Raw genomic sequence first — 25,315 nt, forward strand, 5'->3', positions numbered from 1 at the left:
GGCTGAGTTTGCAAAATCACTTATGGAAAAGGTCAATTGGTCATTTTAGAAAAAGAAAGGCAAGATTTATGGATATTACAGTGCTAAAGGAAGGAAGACTTAAATGTCTTCCTATTCATGACACATGGAAGAAAAGGAGGCTTAAGGCATTCACTTTTCATAATAAATAAGGAAAAAATGCCTAAGAACTTTCCTGGATGCATCTTTAGTACGATGAGCTGGTCAATTTTATTGGGCCATATGGAATTTAGAATAATTTCTTCACTTTGCTATTCCAACTTCAGCTACCAGAGAAATTCATGCTCTCTGGATTATCCCCTCCAATGTAAATGCTTACACAAACAACTAACTCTAGGTTAGGGGGAAACTTGAATAATACCGTACAAATACCAAGGAATAGAGAAGTCAGCTTCCTTCTGCAGTTTGCATGTAAAAATAAATAGTTACGAATTAATTTTGCTGCATACCAGTCAAGAGCTATCAAAAAAAAAAAAAAGTCATCATAGGACTTTGTTTCCCACACGACAAATAAGAATGAACTAGCCCTGTGATTCAGTACAGGAAAAGACTCCACTAAGACAACACAGGAAAAAGTAAGATCATAACCTGTTTACACTTAAGACCTAAACAGACTTCAGCTTTTAGTGCCAATTTCCTTTATCTCTTTTTTAAATTTTGTTTTTAAAATTTAAGAGACATAAAAATTTTACATAATTAAGGAGAACTATTTGATCTTTTGAGACATGCATAATGTCCAATTGGGGTAACCATCTATCTACTCAAGCATTTAACATTTCTTTATGGCAAAAACACTGAAAATCTCATCCTCTAGTTTTTCAATAGAGAAATGTACAGTATGTTAACACTATCTACAGTTACCCTACTGTACAATAGAAGCCCAGAACTTCTTATGCCTATCCATCTAGATATTACCTAGTACCCATTAATCAACCGTTCTCCATCCCTTTCTCCCCTTTCTCTCCCCAGTCTATGGTAACCACCATTATACTTTTTTACTTCTATGAGATCACTATTTCTCTAGACTGCACATGAGTGATCATGTCATAACTGTATGCAAATTAAATGCCTTACTACAGTTAGACTGGCTAAAATCAAAAGAAAAAGATAACAAATGTTAGTGAGGATGCTGAAAAAATGGAATCCCTGTGCATTGTTTTGGTAATTAATGCAGCCATGGTGGACAACAGTATGTAGGTCCCTCAAAAAACTAAAAACAAAACTACTGTGTGATCCATCAATCCCAATACTGGGTATATACCAAAGGAAATGAAATCAATCTGTCAAGGAAACATCTGTACTCCTACTATTCACAATAGCAAAGAAATTGTAACAACCTGACTGTCCATCCACTAGTTAATGAAAAAAAGAAAATGGAATACATATACACAATGGAATACTACTCAGCTATAAAAAGGATGGACTCATAACTTACAACATGTATGGAACTGGAAGGTATTATGTTAAGTGAAGTATGTTTCATCTATTGCATTGCACAGGATTTCTGCCCACTTTTTTTTTTTAATTTCTGCCCACTTTTTTTAAAATCCACTTTTTTTTTTTAAAAGATTGTTTATTTATTTGAAAGGCAGAGTTAGACAGAGAGAAGCAGAGACACAGAGAGAGAGAGGTCTTCCATCTGCTGGTGGATGCAGAAGCCCAAGAACTTGGGCCACCCTCTGCTGCTTTCACAGACACACTAGCAGGGAAATGGATCAATCAAAGTGGAACAGCCAGGATCAAACCAGTGTCCATATGGGATGCCAGCACTGCAGGCCAGGGCTTTAACCTGTTATACCACAGTACAGGCCCCCATAATCCACTTTTTTGAAGAGTACACTTCAAGGGACTGGCATTGTAGTGTAGTGAGTTAAGCCTCTGCCTGCAATGCTGGCATCCCATATGGGCACCAGTTTGGGTACCAGCTACTCTACTTCTGATCCAGCTCCTGCTAATGCACCTGGAAAAGCAGTGGAAGATGGCCCAAATGCTTGAGCCCCAGCAACCATGTGGAAACCTGGATGAGCCTTTAGGCTCCTGGCTTCAACCTGAGCCAACCGCAGCTATTGCGGCCATTTGTGGAATGAACCGCAGTTGAAAGCGCTCACTCTCTCTGCCTCAGTAACTCTTCCTTTCAAACACATAAATAAATCTTAAAAAAAAGAATAAACTTCTAGTCATACAAATTTATACAGATTTGTTAGCTTACTAAACATTATACAGAAGTGTATTCTAACTTCCTTCTTCACAAAATAAAAAAGCTTTTTGTGGATGGTCACAGAAATATTCTGTATAATAAATTAAGAAAATATATGTAAATAAAAATACAAAGATTTAATTATATAATTCAGATATAATTACAAATATCAATTTATGTTCTCCCATCTTAAATACTATGTAAATAAATATGCAGATGGATATAAATGATATCTATACAATGGAATTATTCCATACAAGGTAATTTATAGCTTGTTTCATTTGAATTAACAATATATTGTGCTTTTTTCAGTGTCATGAAATATCACTAATAAAAATACAGCCTGATAAATTTATTCATTCACCATTGTTTGTCTTTTATATTTTCTCTAATTTTTGTGTCATCATAAACAAACTTTTCCTTGGGCATATTATTTCCTTAGGCTGAATTTTTTTAAGATTTATTTATTTATTTGAAAATCAGAATTATATAAAGAGAAGGAGAAACAGAAAGAGAGATCTGTCATCTGCTGTTCCCTTCCCAGATGGCCACAATGGCTCTGGCTGGGACACACTGAAGTAAGGAGCCAGAAGCTTCATTTGGGTCTCCCAAGTGGGTGGCACTGTTTCTTAATTTCTAAGTAGTGAAGTTTTAGGTTCAAATTTTCCAAAGAATTATTTTTTTTTATTTAAAAGTCAGAGTGATAGAGAGAGAAAGAAAGACTGAGACCAAGAGATATTGATATCTTCCATCTACTGATGCAATCCCCAAATGCTTGCAATAGGCAGTGCTGGCCTGGCTGAAGCCAGGAATCAGGAATTCCATGAAGGCCTCCTACATGGAAAGGCAGGACCTAAGTACTTGGGCCACCATCATCTATCTTTCCAGGCACATTAGCTTAAAGCTGGATCAGAAGAGGAAAGGGCAGGACTCAAATATACACTCTAATGTGGGATTCAGGTATCATTAAAGTGGTAGCCTGCTGTATCATAATGACTACCCTTTAGTTTCTTTTTTTGACTTCTGATTTTATTACGTTGTTTTCAGAAAATGGTGGCCAGTATATTCTCCTCTTGGTTAACTTCGTTCCTTTTATAATCAAGGACATGATTTTTTTTAAAAAACTTCTTTAGCCATAAAGTACATTCTCAAAGATGTGAGACTAAACATATGAGGACACCTCAAAAAAGTTCATGGAAAGTGGAATTGATTTACTCTGGCACAAAAATTTTTTAAATCCATGCATAGCTTTTTCATAACACATTTTTCATGAACTATTTTTAAAAATATTATTTATTTATTTGAAAGGCAGAGTGAGAGAAAGAAAACAAGAGACAGAGAGCAATCTTCCTTTCACTGGTTCACTCCACAACTCCCCTAACAGCCAGGCCAAAACTAGAAGCCCAGAATTCCATCTGGGTCTTCCACAGATGCAGAAGTGGCCCAACTACTTGAGTTATCACATGCTGCCTCCCAGGAGTATCAGCAGGAAACTGGATCAAAAGTAGCGTCTGGGACTTTCAAGGACACTCCAATATGGGACATAGGCATCTCAAGTGGTGGCTTAACCCACTGTGCCATATCGCCCCCTTCATGAACTTTATTGAAGACTGCTCATATGCATGAGTTTCAAAAATGTCTGCACCAAAACAAACTTATTTTTAGAATTCCATTTTCTACTAACTTTCTTAAATACCCTACTTCATGTAGCTCAGTAAATTTTTGCAAATATTTTTATGAATATTACTCAATTTCTTAACATATTTATGCATTATCTATTCAATTGGTCCTGTTCTTAAAGAGACAGATGCTGTCTACACCATCATTGTATTTTATCAAGTTCTTATTGAATCTGTAATAGATTTAACTTTGTATTATTTAACTGTGATATTTTGTTTTCAAGTTTATGATCATAACGTCATCTACTCAAACAAGGATACAGAACATTTTGCTTACTCATTAACCAGCTCTTAAGATTTTTGGATTGTTTCTACTTTGGGGCTATTATGAACAATTGTACTAATAATATTCACGTGCAAGTTTAGGTATGAATATAGTTATTTCTCTTGGAAGTGGTAGGGTCTTGTTACCCTTTTTAAAATTAGAAAACACTTTTAGAACATGGATGTAGAATTTTACATTTCATTAGCAATGCAAAAACAATTCAATAAATGTTCTGTGTCATCACTTTATTTCCATTCAATTCAACCTACCTTCTAATTTTCTCTAATTTCTTTTTTGACTAAGGTGTTATTTCTATTGTTTACTTTCCAAACACCTTAGAATCTCCCAAGTTGGGTTGTTGTAGAAGAACATATTCTGTATTGCATTTGGAGCCCATGTTGTGTTATATAGCAGGTCAAGCTGCCACCTGTGATGTCAGCATGCAGTACTGGCAAGCAGGTTCGAGTCCTGGCTGTAAGGCTCATGATTCATTACCCTGCTAATGTGACTGGGAAAGCAGTGAAATTTGGCCCAAGTGCTTGCTCCTGCAACACGTGAGAGAACCTGATGCAGTTCCTGGCTCCTAAATTCAGCCTAACCCAGCCTTGGCCCCGGCAGTCATTTGGGGAGAGAACCAGTGGATGGAAGATCTCTTTCTCTCTGTCTCTGTCAATCAGCCTTTCAAATGAGTAAATATGTTAAAAAATGAATAAAAATTTGAACTTGTTTTAATATCATACTGATAACTTTCCTTTTTCTGTTTTTGATGTTATGCAATTTCACTTTACAAGTGAGATTTTATGCTAATTTGTCCTACTCATGTCTCATTTTACTTTCAAAATGTAATGAGTTTTCATCAGTTGTGTAATAGAAGTTTTCAGTAATATACTTTGCTTTTTTTAAACATTTATTTATTTATTTGAAAGTCAGAGTTACACAGAGAGAGGAGAGGCAGAGAGAGACAGAGGTCTTCCATCTGCTGGATCACTCCCCAAATGGCCGCAACGGCCAGAGCTGTGCCGATCCAAAGCCAGGAGCCAGGAACCTCCTCTAGGTCTCCCACATGGGTGCAGGTGCCCAAGGACTTGGGCCATTTTCTACTGCTGTCCCAGGCCATAGCAGAGAGCTGGATCAGAAGTGGAGAAGCCAGGATTCAAACTGTCACCCACATGGGATGCTGGCACTGCACACGGCAGCTTTACCCATTATGCCAAAGCACCAGCCCCAGTAAAATACTTTGAATATTGACTATTCCCCAGTCCCTCCTTCCCTTTTCTGTAAGCCTTTTGAGTCATATTTGAAAACTTTCATTTTTATCACATCCCTTAACCTCCATTCTTGGGTGTCAATTTTGTTTCTCAGTGTTGCATTCTATGTAATTTCTTCAGTTCTATGTTCATATTCATCATTTTTTATGAAGTCTATCTAATCCATTTAACAAGCACATGCAATTGTTAACCTAGTTATTACTTTTTATTTCATTTCCAGAACCTATTTTGGAGGGTTTTTTAAAAATATATGATTTTAAAATTACCTTGTTTCTTTACATTTGATTTTCATTTTTGATGTATGAGAATTTCCCTTCTGTGTGCTCAGCTACAAATTTTGAAGGATTTTTTACATATCCTACCCAGCATATCTAAATTTTCAGTAGTACAACTTTTTTCAGGAGATGTCATTTTTTCCTTCAAGACTTATTAGTCACATGTTAGCTCTCATATTTTCTAAAGCTTTGTTCATTTCTCATGTTTTCTATTTTTTGTTTGTGCTCTCAGATCTTCCAGTCAACTAATGTGGGTTAACCAGGGAGAAAGTTAGAAGCTGGAAAGGGCAGCTTAACATCTTTGGTGCTCTACTTGAATCTTAAATATTCTTTGTAAAGATACATTCAAATGTTCCACCATGACCTCCACCTTAATTCTATTTGATTGGTTATATAATTTGATAATTCTCTCCAATCTCCTATACTCTGGCTACCAGGACTTTTTGGTGAGTTGTTACTCTTAGATATATAGAGTTAACGTCAGACCTTACAGCTATGATTTTTCAATGATGTGATGCTTGTAGGTATAACAAAGAAAAGTATCCTCTAAACTCAGTGACCTATAATATCAAATGTGGCAAGATGTTAGTCCCTTACAGTCTTTCTGCACACCCACAAGTATAAGGGCAGGAAGATTTATCCCACCATTTCAGGTATCTCTTGGCCTTCTGGCAGTCTTACATGGAAGCCTTACTTACATGAAAATCTACTTAAAATGGAAGCTAGTGTTAACATTCCTTTAAGGTGAGGGTCTGGGCAGAAAGAAGAGAATAGGATTTAAAAAGTGAGATCTTTGAGAGCAAAAACACCTGTCAGGATTTGTCATTTTTTAGTATTATCTTAGTACTCTAACATACTTATACAAATGCTTGCCTCCCCAAGGCAGAGAAATCCCCTTACAAATTCTCCTGTTTCCCACAGCTGGTAGCCCAACAGAACACCAAGACTCATTTGTACCCATGTACATGTAGGATCCAAAAATTGGCTGATAAAAAGAAAGGCAGCTTGGAATTGAAAGCATAGAGAAAGGAAGCTTCTTTCAATCTGCCATACTCAGAATCTATAATAAGCCATACTTTTTGTTTAACAGATAACTGGATCTGCTAGAAAAAAAAAAATGGACTAGTTTCCACTAGTCCCAAAAATAAACTATTAAGGTAAACATCATATAACAGGCATATAATAAGTAACTATATGCAGCAACTTGTAACTACCACAGTATATTTCATAGTGTAAATGTCTTGCAAAATTTTGGAAAAATTCACCCAGAAGTAACTGTGTTTAAAGTCATTGCCGGCGCCGTGGCTCACTTGGCTAATCTTCCACCTGCGGCACCGGCACCCCGGGTTCTAGTCCCGGTCACGGCACCAGATTCTGTCCCGGTTGCTCGTCTTCCAGTCCAGCTCTTTGCTGTGGCCCCGGAGGGCAGTGGAGGATGGCCCAAGTGCTTGGGTCCTGCACCTACATGGGAGACCAGGAAGAAGCACCTGGCTCCTGGCTTGGGATCGGCGCAGTGCCGCCGGCCGTAGTGACCACTTGGGGGTGAACCAACGGAAAAAGGAAGACCTTTCTCTCTGTCTCTCTCTCTCTCTCTGTATAACTCTGCCTGTCAAAAAAAATAATAAAAAAATTAAACAAATAAAGTCATTACATCTGGGGCCTGGCATGGAGGCACAGTGGGTTAAGCTGCTAGCTGTGACTCCTACATTCCATGTGAGAAATGGAATGAATCTTGGCTGTTCACTTCCAATCCAATTCCCTGCTACTGTGCCTGAGAAAGCAGCGGAAAACAGCCCAAGTAATTGGGCCCCTTTACCCATGTGACAGGCCTGGATGGAGTTCCTGGCCCCCGGCTTCAATCTGGCCCAGCCCTAGCCATTGCAACAATTTGGGGTATGAATCAAAGGATGAAAAACATCTACCTCTGTTTTTCCTTCTCTTTCACTATGCCTTTCAAATAAATAAATAAATCTTAAAATAAAAAAAACCTGAAAACATTAGACAAGTACAAGTTTACTTGTTTGAGGATGTTTATTTCCATGACAGAAATCTTTTAATATATGCTTTAAAATTTATATACTCTATGGAAGACAGCCAGTTAAATCCACCCCACACTCAAGCAGAGACTTAAACTCTGGAGCAAAAGTAGCTGCATATATTATTTGGAACAGACTTCTCAATTTTAATGATTAATATCACAACATTCTCTAGTTCAGCTGAAAAAGTTTACAGATTATCTCGCAACCCTGCATCCCAGATACTTTACAGAAATTAGAAACTATGCATCAGAAGGGACCAATCAACACAGATTTCAGTATAACTTCATTAGTATCCTCAAGTTAGATTCACTGTGAGGCATATAATCCCTCAATAGGCACAAATGAGATTCTGAGTTTGGATGATATTTTATTTTTCAGTAACAATGATTACCTTGGGATTTTAGCTGTATATTAAAATTAGTGCATAATAATTAATATTTTAATTACCTAAGTCTACTAATAACTATTGCTAGTTATTCAAATTATCATATGGATATTGTGATTAACCACTTTCAATGTAATTTCTAGTATAACCTTAAAATCTATGATGGGAAAACTAGTGTTTTACTCCATTACATTGGTAAATTCCAAGCCCAGGAATCTTTCCAGAGCTACAAAGAAAATGTGTGCTTCAGCCAGGATCTCACATTTTTATACTCATCAATTATATCTATTTATTGTTCATCAATATATGCAGGCTTTCTTTTATTTTAATGTTAGCCTATTCTTCTTGGTTACAAGATTGTATCAATCCAGTACTCTTCATTTTAACTATGAAACATTCATTTTATTCAACCCAACTCAATAAAATAATTAGTGGAAATTCTTCTAACATTTCATTAGTTGTATGTTATTGTTAGTAGTTTGTAATGATATAATTATTAAAGTAGTGTTTCCATTGTTTACATTCACATGATTAAAAAATTAAAATTATCCATATCCACCTTTGTTTCTAGCAGTTGCTCACTAAGAACCATTGTTATAGATTTCTTGTTTTTCATATATTTTATTAGATTTTCCACTATAAATGAGTTATTATATTCCTATATTCTCTTTTTCTGCAAAACAAAAGCATATATCACCATGTTTATCATTGAAAAATACAGTTCTGATATCAGAATACAAAGTGTTTCCTCATGGATTTTCTTTTACAATTGGATAGTATTGCATTGTGTATGTGAATGACAATTTATTTTAAAAGTCTCCTATTTATAAAAACTTAAGATTTTTCCTAACCTTTCTTATAGTAAATAACACAACAATGACTAACTGAATAACCATCATTCCAAATGTATATAAATGATGAATCCATGGGATTCAAAGTATATATGTTCGGCTGATTTGATTTCATATCATGTCCTCTGGTTGTGTCCATATTGCTACAAATAAGCTGTAGACAGGAAGACAAATACCACACATTCTTCTTATATGTGGAAACAAAAATTTAAAAAGAAAGAAGGAAGCAAAGAAAGAAAAAGACAAAGAGAAAGAAATGCCTGTGTGTATCAGCATTGCTACAGATATACTTTTGTAAAACTCTGCTTTATACATTTGTCAAACCAATGGTTAAGAATGTTATATTATTATAGTTTCAACGATCTGGGATTAAAAATTTACTATACATGGGTGAAATGGTGATTTTTCCATTCATTTATTGTTTATATCCAGTCTATATTCCTACTAAACTAGGGTCTTTTTCCTTTTTAATTCTTATTTGGTGAAGCATTTTTACTACAATGAAAATTTAAAAGATGTTTTCTCAAAAACTAAAGAAAAAGAAAGGGAGTGTGAAGGTAGGTAGGAGAGGGAGAGGGGAAGGAGGGAGAGAGGAAAGGAATATCATTATATTAGAATTTTAGCCACGGACTATAATGGATCAGTTAAAATTAATTAAAATTTTATAATAGATAGCAATAAATGATCCACCATAAGCAAATAAAAGATGATAAAAAACTATTTATTTTTAATTTTGATAGATACTGATCAACATTAATGAACTGCATTCCACATGGGATTATATTTATTTACACTCCAGTTTATACTACATGAGCATAACTTGCTCCACACAAGACCTTGTTAACACAGATGGTTGTCAAATCTGGGGAGTTCTGTCAACCTAATAGGTGAAAAATAGCTTTAGTTTGCATTTCCTTTTTTACAATTAGGATTCAAATGTATGCTTCCATGTGTATTTTCCTCTAAAAGATGACCATTAACATCTTTTGCCTGTTTTTCTACTGGGTTATCTTTCTTATCAAGTCCTTGGGAAAGTATCATTTAAAATTATTTTAATACTCTCAGCTTTTATATTAATTATGGAAATTTTCATTTATTTGGCACATTCATATTTTTGCCCTTTCATGATATACTTAAGTGATGATATATCCAATTTTATTATATTTAAAAATGAACTTTTTAATGTTTTTCTGTCTTCAGAAAGTTATTTCTGTTTTTCTATTTATTTCCTACTATACCCCTTCAACTTATTTGATTATTCTTTAATTTTATGCTTTTATATATATATAATTACGATTTATTTATTTATTTGAAAGTCAGAGTTACAGAGAGTTAAGACAGAGGGGGATCTTCCATTCACTGGTCCACTCCCCAAATGGCTGCAATGGCCAGGGCTGGGCCAGACAGAAGCCAGGAGCTAGAAGATTCTTCTGTATCTTCCACATGGGTGCAGATGCCCAAGTACTTGGGCCATCTGCTGCTGCTATCCCACACATATCAGATGGGAGCTGGATCAACAGCTGGGACTCGAACCAGTGGCCATATGGGATGTTGGCACTGCAGGCGGTGGACCTTACCACAACACCAGCCCCTCATATATTTTTCCATCTTTCACTTTATGAATCTGTAACTATATTACTCTAAGCAATTCTTCAGTTGTACAGCATAATTTTACTTTGGAAGTATTCATTTAAAAAATTTACAATTTAAGTATGCATTTTATCTTTTTTTATTTAAAGATTTATTTATTTATTTGAAAGTCAGAATTACACAGAGAGGAGAGGCAGAGAGAGGTCTTCTATCTGCTGGTTCACTCCCCAATTGGTCGCAATGGCCAGAGATGTGCCAATCCAAAGCCAGGATCCAGGAGCTTCCTCTGGGTCTTCCCACATGGGTGCAGGGGCCCAAGGCTTTGGACCATCTTCTACTTCTTTCCCAGGCCATAGCCGTGAGCTGGATTGGACGTGGAGCAGCCGGGTCTTGAACCAGCACCCAAATGGGCTGCCGACACTGAAGGAAGCGGCTTTACCTGCTACGCCACAGCGCTGGCCCCATGCATTTTCTTTATGACCCAAAAGTTTAATCAACTTAAAATGCCTAGGTAGAAGAACTTTGTGATTTTTGAGTATGTTCTTATTTTAAATTTTACTGTATGTTAGTAAAATCTTACCAGTTTTTTTAATTTACCATTTTTTCTGGTGTCTAAATCATCATGTCAAATTTATACTTGAAGTTATATTCCCTACTCATACACAGTTTCATTCCATGGCAATCAGATTCATCTTATTATTATATTGCTTTTCCTTTTTATTCTTTGTGAACTGAGTTGGAGGAATTAAATTGTTTTAAGGTTTTAAACTATTGGGTCCAGTGTTACAGTGCAATGGGTTCATGTCTTGGACTTTGAGTCCTGGATGTTCCACTTCCAATCCAGCTCTCTGCTAATGAACCTGGGAAAGCAGAGATGGTGTAGGGCTTGAGCCCCTGTCACCAATGTGGGAGACCAAAATGGAGTTATAGGCTCTGGCTTGGGGTTGGCCCAGCCCAGGCCACTGCAGCAGCCATCTGGGGAGTGAATCAGTAGATGGGAGAGCTCTCTCTGTCTGTCCCTCCATCTCTCTCTAACTCTTTCAAATAAATAAATAAATCTTTGTTTAAAAAACTTTTAAGCTGTAAGTGGCTATTAATTATAACTGCAATTTCTGTTTTATGAACGTTTCAACAATTAACAATCTTTCATCCGCTGGTTCATTCCCCAAGTGGCAACAATGCCAGAGCTGGCCAGATCTGAAGCAAGGAGCCAGGAACTTCCTCAGGGTCTCCCACATAGGTACAGGGGCACAAGCACTTGGGCCATCTTCTGCTGCTTTCCCAGGCACATTAGCAGGGAGATGGATCAGCAGTAGAGCAGCTGAGATTCGAATTGGCACCCATACGGGAAGCTGGCACCGCAGGCACAGCCCTACCTGCCAGATCATTGCACCGGCCCCTTTTTCCACCAATATTTTCCCAAAGCTTCATTACCTTATAATTCAACACTTCCATTTTATCTGAGTTCTTAAAATCCTGTTTAGTGGCTGTCTGTACATAAAAGCAATTCATTTGTTTCTTATTTTTTAAACTTTTGGTAAAAATTTTAACCAAATTCAGTATATATGCCATAGAAATATTTTTCTGTTGAGTCTTCATCATCAAATGCTTAGTTCTGACTGCTGTTTTCATATGTTTTATTTGACATGTATAATCTGACGTCAAATTTTCTAATATGAAGGAGCTTCAAAAAGTTCATAGGAAATGGAATTTAGTTTTGTTTCATGCATATAAATTTTGAAACCAGTGATGAATTTTTTCACAATATTCATTTTCCATTAACTTTTTGAAGATACCCTTTATTGTCAAATTCTCCTTAACCAACAAGAGATTTCCTTGTGCACGTGTAAGGGAATACACACTGGTAACCTTTTTCTTTCACAGTCCCAAAATGGCTTCTCCCTCTATCTCCACAGAGATAGACTGCTTTCTATAAATACAGCTCATCTGTGTATTTGTTATGCATCTGGTTTTCTGAAACCAATGTGACTCAAGGACTCTGCTATTAGATTGATGAATGTGTATGTAGCTAGTACTTCAAACCGATGTATTTTTCACCTTAAAGTGGTCTTTGATCTTCAGAAAGTATATTTTCCTAGATATTTTGTAAAATTTAATATCAATGAACCCTCTCATCATTCTCTTTATAGTCTTTTTTCTTTATTCTTCATAGTTATAATTCAATTTTAAAAGATTTAATACCAATACCTATAATCTTAATACTCACACTTCAGAGTTCATGGCTTGTAGCTATCTTCTAATTTAGCTATCTATTCAATTGATGAGAGTTTTTATTTTTTACTCTTTGTATTTATGGATTTTACAGGAAAAGGAAAACTTAACAACATTTTAACAACATATCTATGGAAACTGCCTGCTTATTATTTTTAATTCTGCATGATTTTCAACTTTTTCTGTAGTTTTAGATGAGTTTTCTTTATCTCTCTCTCTATATATATTTTTATATATATATATATATTTTAAGGGTGTATCTACAGCTATAATAGCTATAATTCTTTACCTTTCTACAAGTAAATTTATTTTCCCTAACTGAAGTTACAATGAGAGACCTTTGGTTTTTTTTAATATGAAAGACAAAGAGAGAGAGCCAGAGAGAGAAATGGCGAGAACTCCCATCCACTGATTTACTCTCCAAAAGCCTAAATGGTTGGGACTGGGCCAGGCCAAAGCTAGAAGCCAAAATCTCATTCTGAGTCTGCCAAGTGTGTGGCAGGGAGTCAGCAACTTGAGCCATCACCTGCTTTCAGTGCGCACATTGGCAAGAAGCTGGGGTCAGGAGTGGAGCAGAAAAGCCAACCCAAGCACTCTAATAATGGGATGGAGGCATTCCAACTGGTGGCTTAAATCCTAGATCAAATGCTCAACAATGAACCTGTTACTTAGCATATTTACATTTTCTCAACTATAATACTTTTCTAAAATCCTGACTTTGTTCAAACTATCCCCTATAACTAAAATGTCTCTGCTCTTCCTTACTTAACTACTGATTAAGTTATCAACAAAAAAATCTAAATTTCTGGATTACACAATTCTTAAACCATAGCACTATTTCCTAGGGAATATTTGTATTAAGAAATGACTCAAAAAGAAGATTCATGCACTGGACAACATAATATAAAATACAATCATTAATAGTTGTTGCTTACAGTATTTTTGAAAAGTATCTAATTCTGGAATTGGGGGAAGTGATAAGGTACTCTAAAAACTTCAGGTCACAAAAGGTATCAAGAAGCCTCATTGCTGAAGAGAATGCAAATAAATAAAATTCATATGTGAATATAAAATCATCTCTCCCAGAGACTCTAATATACATGGTACTCCCTGAATCAAGTAAAGTTTCATTGAAATTGCATACATAAGCACTTCATTTTATACTGACAAAATATTTTAATAAACTGTTCAAATTAAAAATATTTTCTTTTCATGAAGAAAATGAAATAAACTATATTGCTTAAATTTTGATTTTATTCAATAATATACAATTAATGAAACATTATTTTATAAAATACTTTTACAACTAATATCACATGAAAATACTTTGTCTACTCTTAAATTATTCCAAATTTCATAAATTATATTAGTTAAAAATTCATAAAAACATAATTTTGAGAGGTATCTCTATAATTCATAAGGGAAAACATAACTTACTTGTGACCTAAATGCTTCAGGAAGTATCCCAGGACCTTCAGAGCTTGAACCCAAATACTTTCACTTTTAGAAGCCAGTAATTTGTAGATCACCCTAAAAATCATATATACTGTTAGGCACATATTAATATTGAAAACAAAGATACTTTATAGTTTACTAATAAATTATACAGACATAAAACATAAAATATCTTTTAGGATTTTAAAATTCTTTGAAAAAATTAAAAATTTGTACAACTTACTAATTTTTCTCAAAATTTATACTTCAGATAGTTATATACAAAAGGCAATATGATTGGTTCTTCCTAAGTACTGCCAAACAGCAAACTGAATGAAATTTTCAATTTAAAGATAACTTTATTAGTCACATCTGCTTTTCTCCCAGAACTGTCCAACAGTTGAAACTGATGACTTTTTTTCTTGCTCATGGTAAAGGACATTATGGGTAGACATTGGCTCAATTATTTCTCCCCTCTAAGATTTTGGAATGAAGTTTGAGAAACAGTATTGTGTCTTTGTCAGGCTCCTGAATTAAGAAATAATTTAAAATAAACTAGGACAACAAATTTTGGTTTCTGTTTAGAAAGGCTAGTCCACACATAAAAGAATGAAACAAAGAAAAAATAGAGAAACTAAATTTGCTTCCTGATAGCTTTGCAATACCTGATTACCTACTCTAACCAAGATTTTTATAACATGCAATAATTTAATTTTACTAAAAATAGCTTGAGGGTTTTTTTGTTACTTGGGAAAAAATGTTTCTATTAACACATATTCAGGGCCAGTTCTGTGGCCTGGTGGGTAAAGCTGCCGCCTGCTGTGCTGACATCCCATGTGAGTGCTGGTTCAAATCCTGGCTGCTCCACTTCCGATCCAGCTCTCTACTATGGCCTGGGAAAGCAGTAGAAGATGGCCCACGTCTTTGGGCCCCTGCACCCATGTGGAACACCTGGAAGAAGTTCCCGGCTTCTGGCTTTGGATTGGCACAGCTCCAGACCTCTCTCCCTCTCTTTCTGTGTGTGTGCATGTGTAACTCTGACTTTCAAATAAATAAGTGAATCTTTAAAAAAAATTGTATCCCATTTTATCTCATAAGCTAAAAGGGGGCAAATATAATGACATATATTAGCAAATAATTCAAAAATTGAGGAAGGTTTTCCCAGGAGTAGGAATGATTACTCCAAAAAATTAGGATGTATTACATCATACTCTATTTTTACTAAATAAAGTACCATGGTATATTATGAAGGTGAAATAATATAGGCTGAACAGAAAACAAATGGTAATATAGGATACAATACAATTTTCTCTCTATTTAAAAGACATTTATCAAGAAGATGAAAAGCTTAAAATTATTGTCTTTTTACTTTTACCACTAGGTTACAATACTAAAAAAAGATATTGTTGCTATTACTTCTCTCTCTCTTTTATTTACTTATTTATTTTTGCATTTCATTTATTGAAGATGGACTGCAAGAAGAGGTAAACTATTGATGACTGCCTACCTTGGAAGATGATTTTTTCTTCAAATGCCTAAATATGTATGTGTTTACACTCAAATCTATTTTCAGAACTTTTAGGGTCTAAAACCAAGCAGTAATTAAAAAAGTCAAGTTCAAAAATAGAAACATGTGAAAACTAAAATAGTGAGATCATAAGAACACTGAAGAGTAGAAATAACCTTGAAAGACAAAATACAAGTTCACAATCCGAAAATGTAGCTATCCTCAGAGCTAAAACTGGAAGTTCTAAACTTATTACCACTGTATAGACCTTCCAAATTGTGCTGCTTTCTCTCTCTTGAGCCTAACATCATATAGTTTTCTTGCATCTCTTGGCTGATACACACTGTGTTTTTTCTTATCTTCTTTAAAAAAACTGTTCTTCCCACTATTGGCAATGTCTTTACTATAGTCACAACAATTTACTACCCTTGGTTTCTGAGACAATTTTACATACACTGCATCAGTTTCTTGGAGTATTAGAGGGGTAATAGAAGCTTTTTTCCATTTATTTCCTCTTTACATAAGATTTTGCTATATTTATTGAGACATCCAAAGAATAGGTGTCATTCTAGGACATACAACTATAATCCATTAAATTCTAATAATAATATTTTTATACCACAATCATACCTTATTCCATTTCTTTGATCAAATGCTGGTATCATTGAGGCCGGGTGTTCTGACATTAAAGCCACCAGTAACTGTAGCACATCATGAATATTTTCATCCTGCATAATAAATGATGACCAACATTTATTTAGTTAAAATTTTATTCAAGGACTCAATAAAATAATTAAAAAAGAAAACTCTTAACATTTCTTACCTCATGCATTGTAAGTAGGTAATTTAGTATACTCTGAAGCTCATCTTCTTTGACCCCTCGATCCTATTAACAAAAAATATTTAATTTAAATCTAAAAATAAATCTAAATCTAAAAAATAAAGGATTCATAAGATCACTTTAAAATAATTTAAAAGCAGTGACATTTTAATTAAATTTACCAGCTACCTCACCACTCATAGACTATGTTGCTTAAAATTAAATACAACTGTAACTTTTTTTAAAGTTATGAATACTTGATTGATATTCATTATCAACATTAGTATGTTTCCATACTCTAACTGTATTCATATTACTATTTTCTAGTCATTTTGTTCATTGTTTAAAATACTACAAATGGGCCAGCGCCATGGCTCAATAGGCTAATCCTCCGTCTGCGGTGCCAGCACACCGGGTTCTAGTCCTGGAGAGGGTGCCGGATTCTGTCCCGGCTGCCACTCTTCCAGGCCAGCTCTCTGCTGTGGCCTGAGAGTGCAGTGGAGGATGGCCCAAGTGTTTGGGCCCTGCACCCCATGGGAGACCAGGAGAAGCACCTGGCTCTTGCCTTCAGATCAGTGCGGTGCGCCGGCCACAGTGCACCGGCCACAGTGGCCACTGGGGGGTGAACCAATGGCAAAGGAAGACCTTTCTCTCTGTCTCTCTCTCACTGTCCACTCTGCCTGTCAAAAAAAAATAAAAATAAATAAATAATACTACAAATGGAAGAGTTTACAACAATTTCAACAATTTTGTACATTTTAAACCAAGTTTACTTTTGTCTTTATCTTAATCTTTAGAAAATCCTGTGATAAAATACATTATGCTGGCCGGCGCCACGGCTCAGTAGGCTAATCCTCCACCTAGTAGCGCAGGCACACCGGGTTCTAGTCTCAGTCGGGGCGCCGGATTCTTTCCAGGTTGCCCCTCTTTCAGGCCAGCTCTCTGCTGTGGCCCGGGAAGGCAGTGGAGGATGACCCAGGTGCTTGGGCCCTGCACCCCATGGGAGAGCAGGAGAAGCATCTGGCTCCTGCCTTCGGATCAGCGCGCCAGCCGTGGCGGCCATTTGAGGGTGAACCAACAGCAAAAGGAAGACCTTTCTCTCTGTCTCTCTCTCTCACTATCCACTCTCCCTGTCAAAAAAAAAAAAAAAAACATTAAAAAAAAAAAAACCATTATGTAACCCTTTTTAAAGTGGAATACAGTTTCCTAGAATAAAATCTTTATGCACAATTCTGATTCACGTGTTCTTTGTCAAGATTTGCTACGTTCTTCAGTACAAAGAATTTAAAAGAGCATTTATACAAAAGTTAAGATCATCAAAAGCTAACATTAAGATTTATGGAATTTTGAAAGCAACTCAAAGCTACCTTTATTGCTAATTTAATATTAATGATTTTAAACTATGACACAAATTATTTTTATCTAATATATTGTAGGTTAGAATTATGTAAAATAGCTTTACCTTTAGAATGAGTTGTTTCAGAAAAAGTAGCATGAATGCCCTTAGTGATATTATTTCTTTTTGGGATGGCCGGGGACCATCTAGAATAAAACAGTTAAAAAAAGAAAAGTGCTTAAGGCAATTATGTTAGAATACTGTGAAATTCTTTGGTAATTTTACTTATTATGGTATTTATTAGCAGTAAAATGATTTACAATTTTTAACATATTACCCAAAAATAAATTTTCAGATTTAGGGAAATATAACTTTTTTAAAACTAAAAAATATTACTATCCATTGATAAATTAAAAACCACCAAGTATTTACGCAGATAATCCTTCCTATTTATTATTAACAAAAGTTTTTTCAATATTTCTTCCATCCTCAGTTGAGCGTACTTTCATTTAGTTTGCTCTTTTCAACTTTTGCATCATATAACAATGTATGGAAAAAAGTGTCACTCTATTGTATCACAATTATTTGTTTCAGAGGCTATTTCTTCCATGTCACTTGCATATAGAAAGAAAACAAAATAGTAGACACTCAATAAATGTTTATGTAGTCAGTAATGAAAATGATAATGAAAAGTTAAAAATGTACATATCAGTTCTATTATATCTAGATTTTAAAGTAATTACAAAATTATCTACCAATAAAAATGAGAATGTGAAATTATACATGTAACACCTATTAACACACAGTATACATTTAAGAAATATAACTAAAATCATCAAAATCCAGGGACATTAAGCCTTTATTGAAGTAGCCAAGATTTATATAGCTGATGTATAAGTTTTAAAGGTATGATCCTAGCAGTAAAGTGGCTACTTGGGATACTCACATCCCCTATTGGAATGTATGGCTGAAGCCACAGCTCTTCTGCTCCCAATCCACTTTCTTGATAATGTGTACCACAGGAGCCAGCAGGTTATGGCTCAATTATTTGGGTCATTCCCTCCCACGTACTAAACCAGGATTAGGCTTTGGACCCCTTGCTTTGGCTTGGCCCTGCCCTGGCTATTGCAAGCACTTAGGAAATGAACCATTGGATAGAATTCTGATATCTCTCTCTCTCTCTCTCTACCCCCTTCTCTGCACCTCTGCTTTTCAAATAATGTGAAAATAAATAAAATTTTAAAGAATAAAAGCCTGGGGCCAGTGCTGTGGCATAGTGGGTAAAGCCACTGCCTGCAGTGCGGGCATCCCACACAGGCACCAGTAAAAGTCCCGGCTGTTCCACTTCCCATCCAGCTCCCTGCTAATGTGCCTGGGAAAGCAGAGGAAGATAGTCAAGTGCTTGGGCCCCTGTACCTGTATGAGAGACCCAGATAAAGCTCCTGGCTCCTGGCTTCAGATTGGCCCATCTTTTTTTTTTTTTTTTTTTTTTTTTTTGACAGGCAGAGTGGATAGTGAGAGAGACCGAGAGAAAGGTCTTCCTTTTGCCGTTGGTTCACTCTCCAATGGCCACCACGGCCGGCGCACTGTGCTGATCCAAAGGCAGGAGCTAGGTGCTTCTCCTGGTCTCCCATGGGGTGCAGGGCCCAAGCACTTGGGCCATCCTCCACTGCCTTCCCGGGCCACAGCAGAGAGCTGGCCTGAAAGAGGGGCAACCTGGAAAGAATCCGGCGCCCCGACTGGGACTAGAACCCAGTGTGCTGGCGCTGCTAGGTGGAGGATTAGCCTATTGAGCCGCGGCGCCAGCAATAGATTGGCCCATCTTTGGGGAGTGAACCAGTGGATGGAAGACCCTCTCTCTGCTCCTGCTTCTCTGTAACTCTGCCTTACAAAAAAATAAACAAGATCTTAAAAAAAAATAAATTAAATAAATAAAAGCATAATCCCCTCATATATAATTAAAAACAATTTCCTTAAAATTTATTTGGGAGACCGAGAGTCAAGAAAGAGAAACAGGCAGAACTCCCTTCTGCTGGTTCATACCCCAAATGCTCACAGTAGCCAGGGGCTGAATCAGGCTGAAATCAGGAGTCAAAAACACAATACAGGTTTTTCACAGGGGTAGCTAGGACACAACTACTTGAGTTATCATGTGCTGCTTCCCAGGATATACATGGGCAGGAAGCTGAAATTGGAAGCTTTCATTGGGAGCCAAAGCTGGGTATCAAACTCCAAAATGGGACAGGACTCCAAATAAAGGACGACTCTGATACAGGATACAAGTTCTCAACTGGAATCAACCAGTAGGCCAAATGTCAACTACTATGCATAATTTATAATATCTGCTTATTCACACAACAAATCTTTTCATATTCATTATTATATGTGGATTCACCTTATCATCCAAGTAATCCATTCCACCTTTTATTGAGAAATCTGTTCATTTCCTAGACTGCTCTTCACATTTTTTGCTCTACTCCTACCAGTAGTACACAAAGTGCCCCTTCCTTCCTTATCAAAACTTGCTATTTCTTTTTCAAAAACCTTTTTCATTATGAAATTCAGCACACATACAGAATACATAAGTGTATAACCTTCCTGATCCCATCCACTATTCCACCTCAGTGGAGACAATTATTATCATAGTAATTCTTGCTTTTATTTTTACTTTGCTACTATTTAATATTTTGGACAAATTTTATATCTCTTTGCCTCAGTTTTTTTAAAGATTTATTTACTTATTTGAGAGGCAGAGTTACAGAGACAGAGGGAGAGAGAGACAGAAAGGTCTTCAATCCACTGGTTCACTCCCCAAATGGCTGCAGTGGCTGGAGCTGGACTAATTCATGGCCAGGAGCCAGGAGCTTTTTCCAGGTCTCCCATATGGGTACAGGGACCCAAGCAGTTATGCCATCTTCTACTGCTTTCCCAGGACATTAGCAGAGAGATGGATCAAAAGAGGAGCAGCTGGGACTTGAACTGGTGACCTTATGGGATGCTGATGTGGCAGGCAGAGGCTTAGTCCACTAGGCCACAGCACTGGCCCCTGTTTTTTTTCTTCTTTATTGTGATGAGCATAACAACACTCTTTTGTCAGAGAATATTTTGTAAGAATTAAATGGATCAGTATATATAAAGGAACAGGAACGGCACCTCTTCCATTTAAACTGCAAGTACTTAGTAACAATTAGATATAATTATACTTGTCATAAACCAATCAATGCAGAGAAATACATACTAATATTTTTATGGTTATGACATGAATCCTTTATTTGCAAGGCAAAATAAAAATAGATTTATCTAACAAATATAAAATTTGTTCAGTATAATAGAAAAATCACAGTGTATCAACACAGTGGTAGTGCTATACTTACCCAATCCTTTAGGTGTAATGCCACTACTGTCAGCAGGATTAATAACCCAATAGTAGTATTTTAAAGTGTGCATTAGTTGTAACACTGTCCCTACTCTGCGTATGGTGGTGTAGATGGTAGCAGTTCCAATAAATTCAGCAGACAAATATGTATAGAGGGAAAGTTGAACCTATTACATAAAGTAAATAGACTACAATCAACACAATCTAACAAAACTTGTTTTAACGAATGTTATCTAATAGTAATTGACAAATAATTTAAAATGATTCAATAACTCAACTGAAACTAATCTGACAGATTAAATTTTTATTTTAAAGTCAAGTAGATTAAAGCCCATCAGTAGCTCAAATGTATGTATTTCTTCACGGGAACAAAATTTACAGCAATCAGCTACAACATGTTTGCAAAAATACTATATCTGAATAATTAATGTAATTTCAAATTTTTTTCACCCATTGCCATACTACCTGATTGTGTACATATGTGAAAGCACTGATATGGTAAGTCAAAAATCGTATTTAATAGACTGAAGAAACTTCAGGTTTGAGGTTAGTGCAATAATTAAGAAGATGAACAATAACAAAAATCAGAACTTAGGCATTATCTAACTAGATATATGGAAGATTGTAAAATTGTAAAACACAGTTCAAAATCAGCATATCTTCTTACTGATTTCTACAAGTAGACTGTACAAATAAATTAAGGTAAGCAAAATAGTAAGAATTAAACCTTACTATCCAGAAAAATATTTATTTAAGAAGAATCATTTCCATGCCATGACAAATTCTGTGTTCAAAATTAAAGCAATTTCCAATTAAAATAATCACAGTAATCAATACAATTCTCTTTTCTTCCCATTATGTTCTGTTACTCTACTCTTTCAATAATTGGTATACCAAATTCTCTTCCTTGGAAGAGAATCTTCCACATCTACTGCCATTAGAATGCAGTGTTAGACTAAGCCTGATTTTTTACTATAGTTTTATTTATATTTATACTTATATATTTAATCTTTTCATCTCTGATACTACCTAACACAATTTCATTTGATTGATATTAAATAAGATGAAATTTCTTAATGCTTTCTATTGGACATTTTAGATTTAATAACTATCATTTATAACATTACAGTAACATAAAATGAATAAGAATAAAATCCATACTTTTGCAGGTGTATGGATCCAGATAGCTGGGTTGAATAAAATGTGATCACAAAGCTGTTTCAGCAAAGGTGCTCCATGAGATAAACCATCTAGGTATTTTGCAAAGGATAAAAATTGCTCCAACACAGCTCTAGTTATATGAACTCTTGATGACTAAAACAAGAAAATAGAAATAGCTAAAAATATCCAGGATATCAAACTTTAATTTTGACCAAGCATGCGTACATAAAATGAAAATTTTATATAATTTTGCTTTTTAAATACAATTATATTAAGAAACCTAGAATTATAGAATATTTGAGTGGTAGCTTAGAAGCAATCTAAAGACCTTTCCTGGATAATTACAAATAACTTGGGTTAAATAATGTTATTCTTAGCTCAAGCAAAAGAAATTAAATAAATTATTAATAAGAATGATTTCCTTCTATTTTTGTAGAAACTAAGAAAAGGAGATCTAGGCATAGATATTAAAATATTTAAATAACTACCATATACCAAAAAAAGGGAGAGAGAGACAGAATGCTCTGAAACAGAAATATTTTCAAACTAACTTCAAACCAAACTCAAAATACATAATTCTACTATTCTACTGAATCATTTCTTCAAAAGTTATGAGTTCTACATTGACAAATGCAGTGAACCTTCCTGAGTATAAAACTTTCTGATGAATCCAGTTTCTGACAGAAAAAGCAAATTTGACTTTCCTGGATATTCTGTACTTATTTGGCTTTCATGATCCTCAGATTATTTCTCAGCATTCTTTGCTTAAAATATTATTTCCTCAGTCACCTCCAGAAATACACCCTCCTTGGACGGTATCTTATGCTTCCACAGCTTTGTAACACTAACTTTCTGCTGATTATTTCCCATCAACCATTTTCAGCTGCCATCAACAATATGTAATCTATTACCAATGGTATTTAGAGAAACAAGAGACCCTGCAAAATTCCAATTAAACCTTAAAGTTGCTCTTCCCAATACACTAGCAAATAATCCTATATGGCTACTTGGCAGTTGAAATGATGTTAGTCCAAAATGAAATGTGTTGTAAGGCCTACATGCTGGAATTTGATAGCTCAGAATGAAAAAAAAGAATGTAAAAATTCTTACTCTTTCTTATTGAACATATGTTGAAATGATGATATTTTGTGTATAATAATTTAAATGAAATATATTATTAATTAATTTCAGCTGTAACATTTTACTGGAAATGTTTAAATTGCATGTGATACTTGAAATATATATGAATTGAACAATGCCATCCTAAAAAATAATTTAAGATAAAAATGTTATGACAGAAAAAAACCTTCATAAAACATAATAAGTCAAACATTAAAAAAAGTCTTTTCTGGGGCCGGCGCTGTGACGCAGTAGGTTAATCCTCTGCCTGTGGCGCCGGCATCCCATATGAGTGCCGGTTCTAGTCCCGGCTGCTCCAAGAAGTACCTGGCTCTTGACTTTGGATTGGCTCAGCTCCAGCCATTGCAGCCATCTGAGGAGTGAACCAACAGAAGGAAGACCTTTCTCTCTGTCTCTCCCTCTCACTGTCTGTAACTCTACATCTCAAATAAATAAATAAAATCTTTTTTTAAAAAAAAGTCCTTTCTTCCTCTTCTAGTGACTCCTTTAGTAGTATCACCACCCTCCCAGTGTTAGGATAAAGAATCAATTGCCACTCAAACCTATAGCACACCTAAATCAAGATTGAAAAAGGACTAAAATTCTCTTGCCAAATTTCCTTCCCTATATTTTACCCACATCCCTGCAGCTGAAATCTGACCTACAAGTTATACATTTTCATATTTCTAATGGTTCTCAACCTCAAATGATTGCTATTTTACAATGAATGAATTAAGTAAGAAGACAATAAAGATTGGTAAGGACAGTTTCAAGTTCTCAAATTCAAACTAAACAACTTTTTTCAATCAAAGTATTTCTTTGGGAAAATTTCAGTATGTGATTTCACTTTGGTCCATTTATTTTCTCCATGATGTTCCCTCAACTTTTAGTTCACTTGCATCCATTTCTCAAACCTTAAACTGTAGAGCTCAAGACTTTTCATATAGACATTTAGAAAACACATATATTGAGTACTTACTATTAGCCAGGCACCCTCCTTGGCACTGTGAAAAGAGCAATTAACAAAACTGAAAAAACCCTGCCCTCACAGAATTTACATTCTAAGGGAGGAAAAGACAGGAAAATGACATAAATAAAATGAAAAGGTGAAGTATATAGCATGTTAATAAGCACATGTAAAAAAGTGGAGCAATTCAGAAATTTACGGAAGAGGGTTTGATGAGGTGGCATTTAATTGGTTCTAATCACAAATAGGCTAACAATGATTTTATATTCACAGGATTATGTTTTTGACAAAAATTTCAATGGTATTATATATAAACAGTAGCTTACAAAATTTAAACCAAGCCCTAGAGTGTGATTTTACATTAAAAGTTCACAAAATAATGGAGAAAATAACAAGAAACAGCTGAATTAAGGGGTTAAAAAGTAAGGATCAGGCATTCTTGTTTAAAACAACTTAAAAAGACAGGAGGAATTGCTGTAAATTCTAGAATATTTTATTCATATAAGTAAGAATAAAATTTAAATAAGAGATCAATGTTTACATACAACTTCAGTAACTTCCTTCAATGGTTATAATTTCAAATAGTTTTCTTATATATTCAATTTTTTATTTAGTGGTACTGATTTCAAGAATATGATCTATTATGCTATTATACTTACAATTCTGAAATACAATATAGTCAGATCCTATTCCTAGATAAATGTTCAGATATCAGGCTTCCACTTAGAAAAACTGTCATATGCTTATAAAGACAACACTAAACTGTAATATAAAAATAAGTTGACCATTATGAACA

At 35.2% G+C, this 25,315-nt stretch overlaps 1 protein-coding gene across 10 annotated transcripts in view; it reads right to left on the minus strand.

The window, feature by feature from the left end:
* NBEA (neurobeachin) overlaps positions 1–25,315 on the minus strand; it is a 726,466-nt gene that overhangs the window by 524,048 nt on the left and 177,103 nt on the right. For all 10 annotated transcript variants that reach the window (XM_070049020.1, XM_070049018.1, XM_051831739.2 and 7 more), the window contains 6 exons: positions 22,434–22,586; positions 21,271–21,439; positions 18,023–18,102; positions 16,564–16,626; positions 16,371–16,468; positions 14,237–14,329 (listed from right to left, as the gene is read on the minus strand). In XM_070049020.1, coding sequence (XP_069905121.1) covers positions 14,237–14,329; positions 16,371–16,468; positions 16,564–16,626; positions 18,023–18,102; positions 21,271–21,439; positions 22,434–22,586 — 656 coding nt within the window. The remainder of the gene's footprint in view (positions 1–14,236; positions 14,330–16,370; positions 16,469–16,563; positions 16,627–18,022; positions 18,103–21,270; positions 21,440–22,433; positions 22,587–25,315) is intronic.

This window comes from Oryctolagus cuniculus, chromosome 9, assembly GCF_964237555.1.
Source record: "Oryctolagus cuniculus chromosome 9, mOryCun1.1, whole genome shotgun sequence".
NCBI classification, from domain to species: Eukaryota; Metazoa; Chordata; class Mammalia; order Lagomorpha; family Leporidae; genus Oryctolagus; species Oryctolagus cuniculus.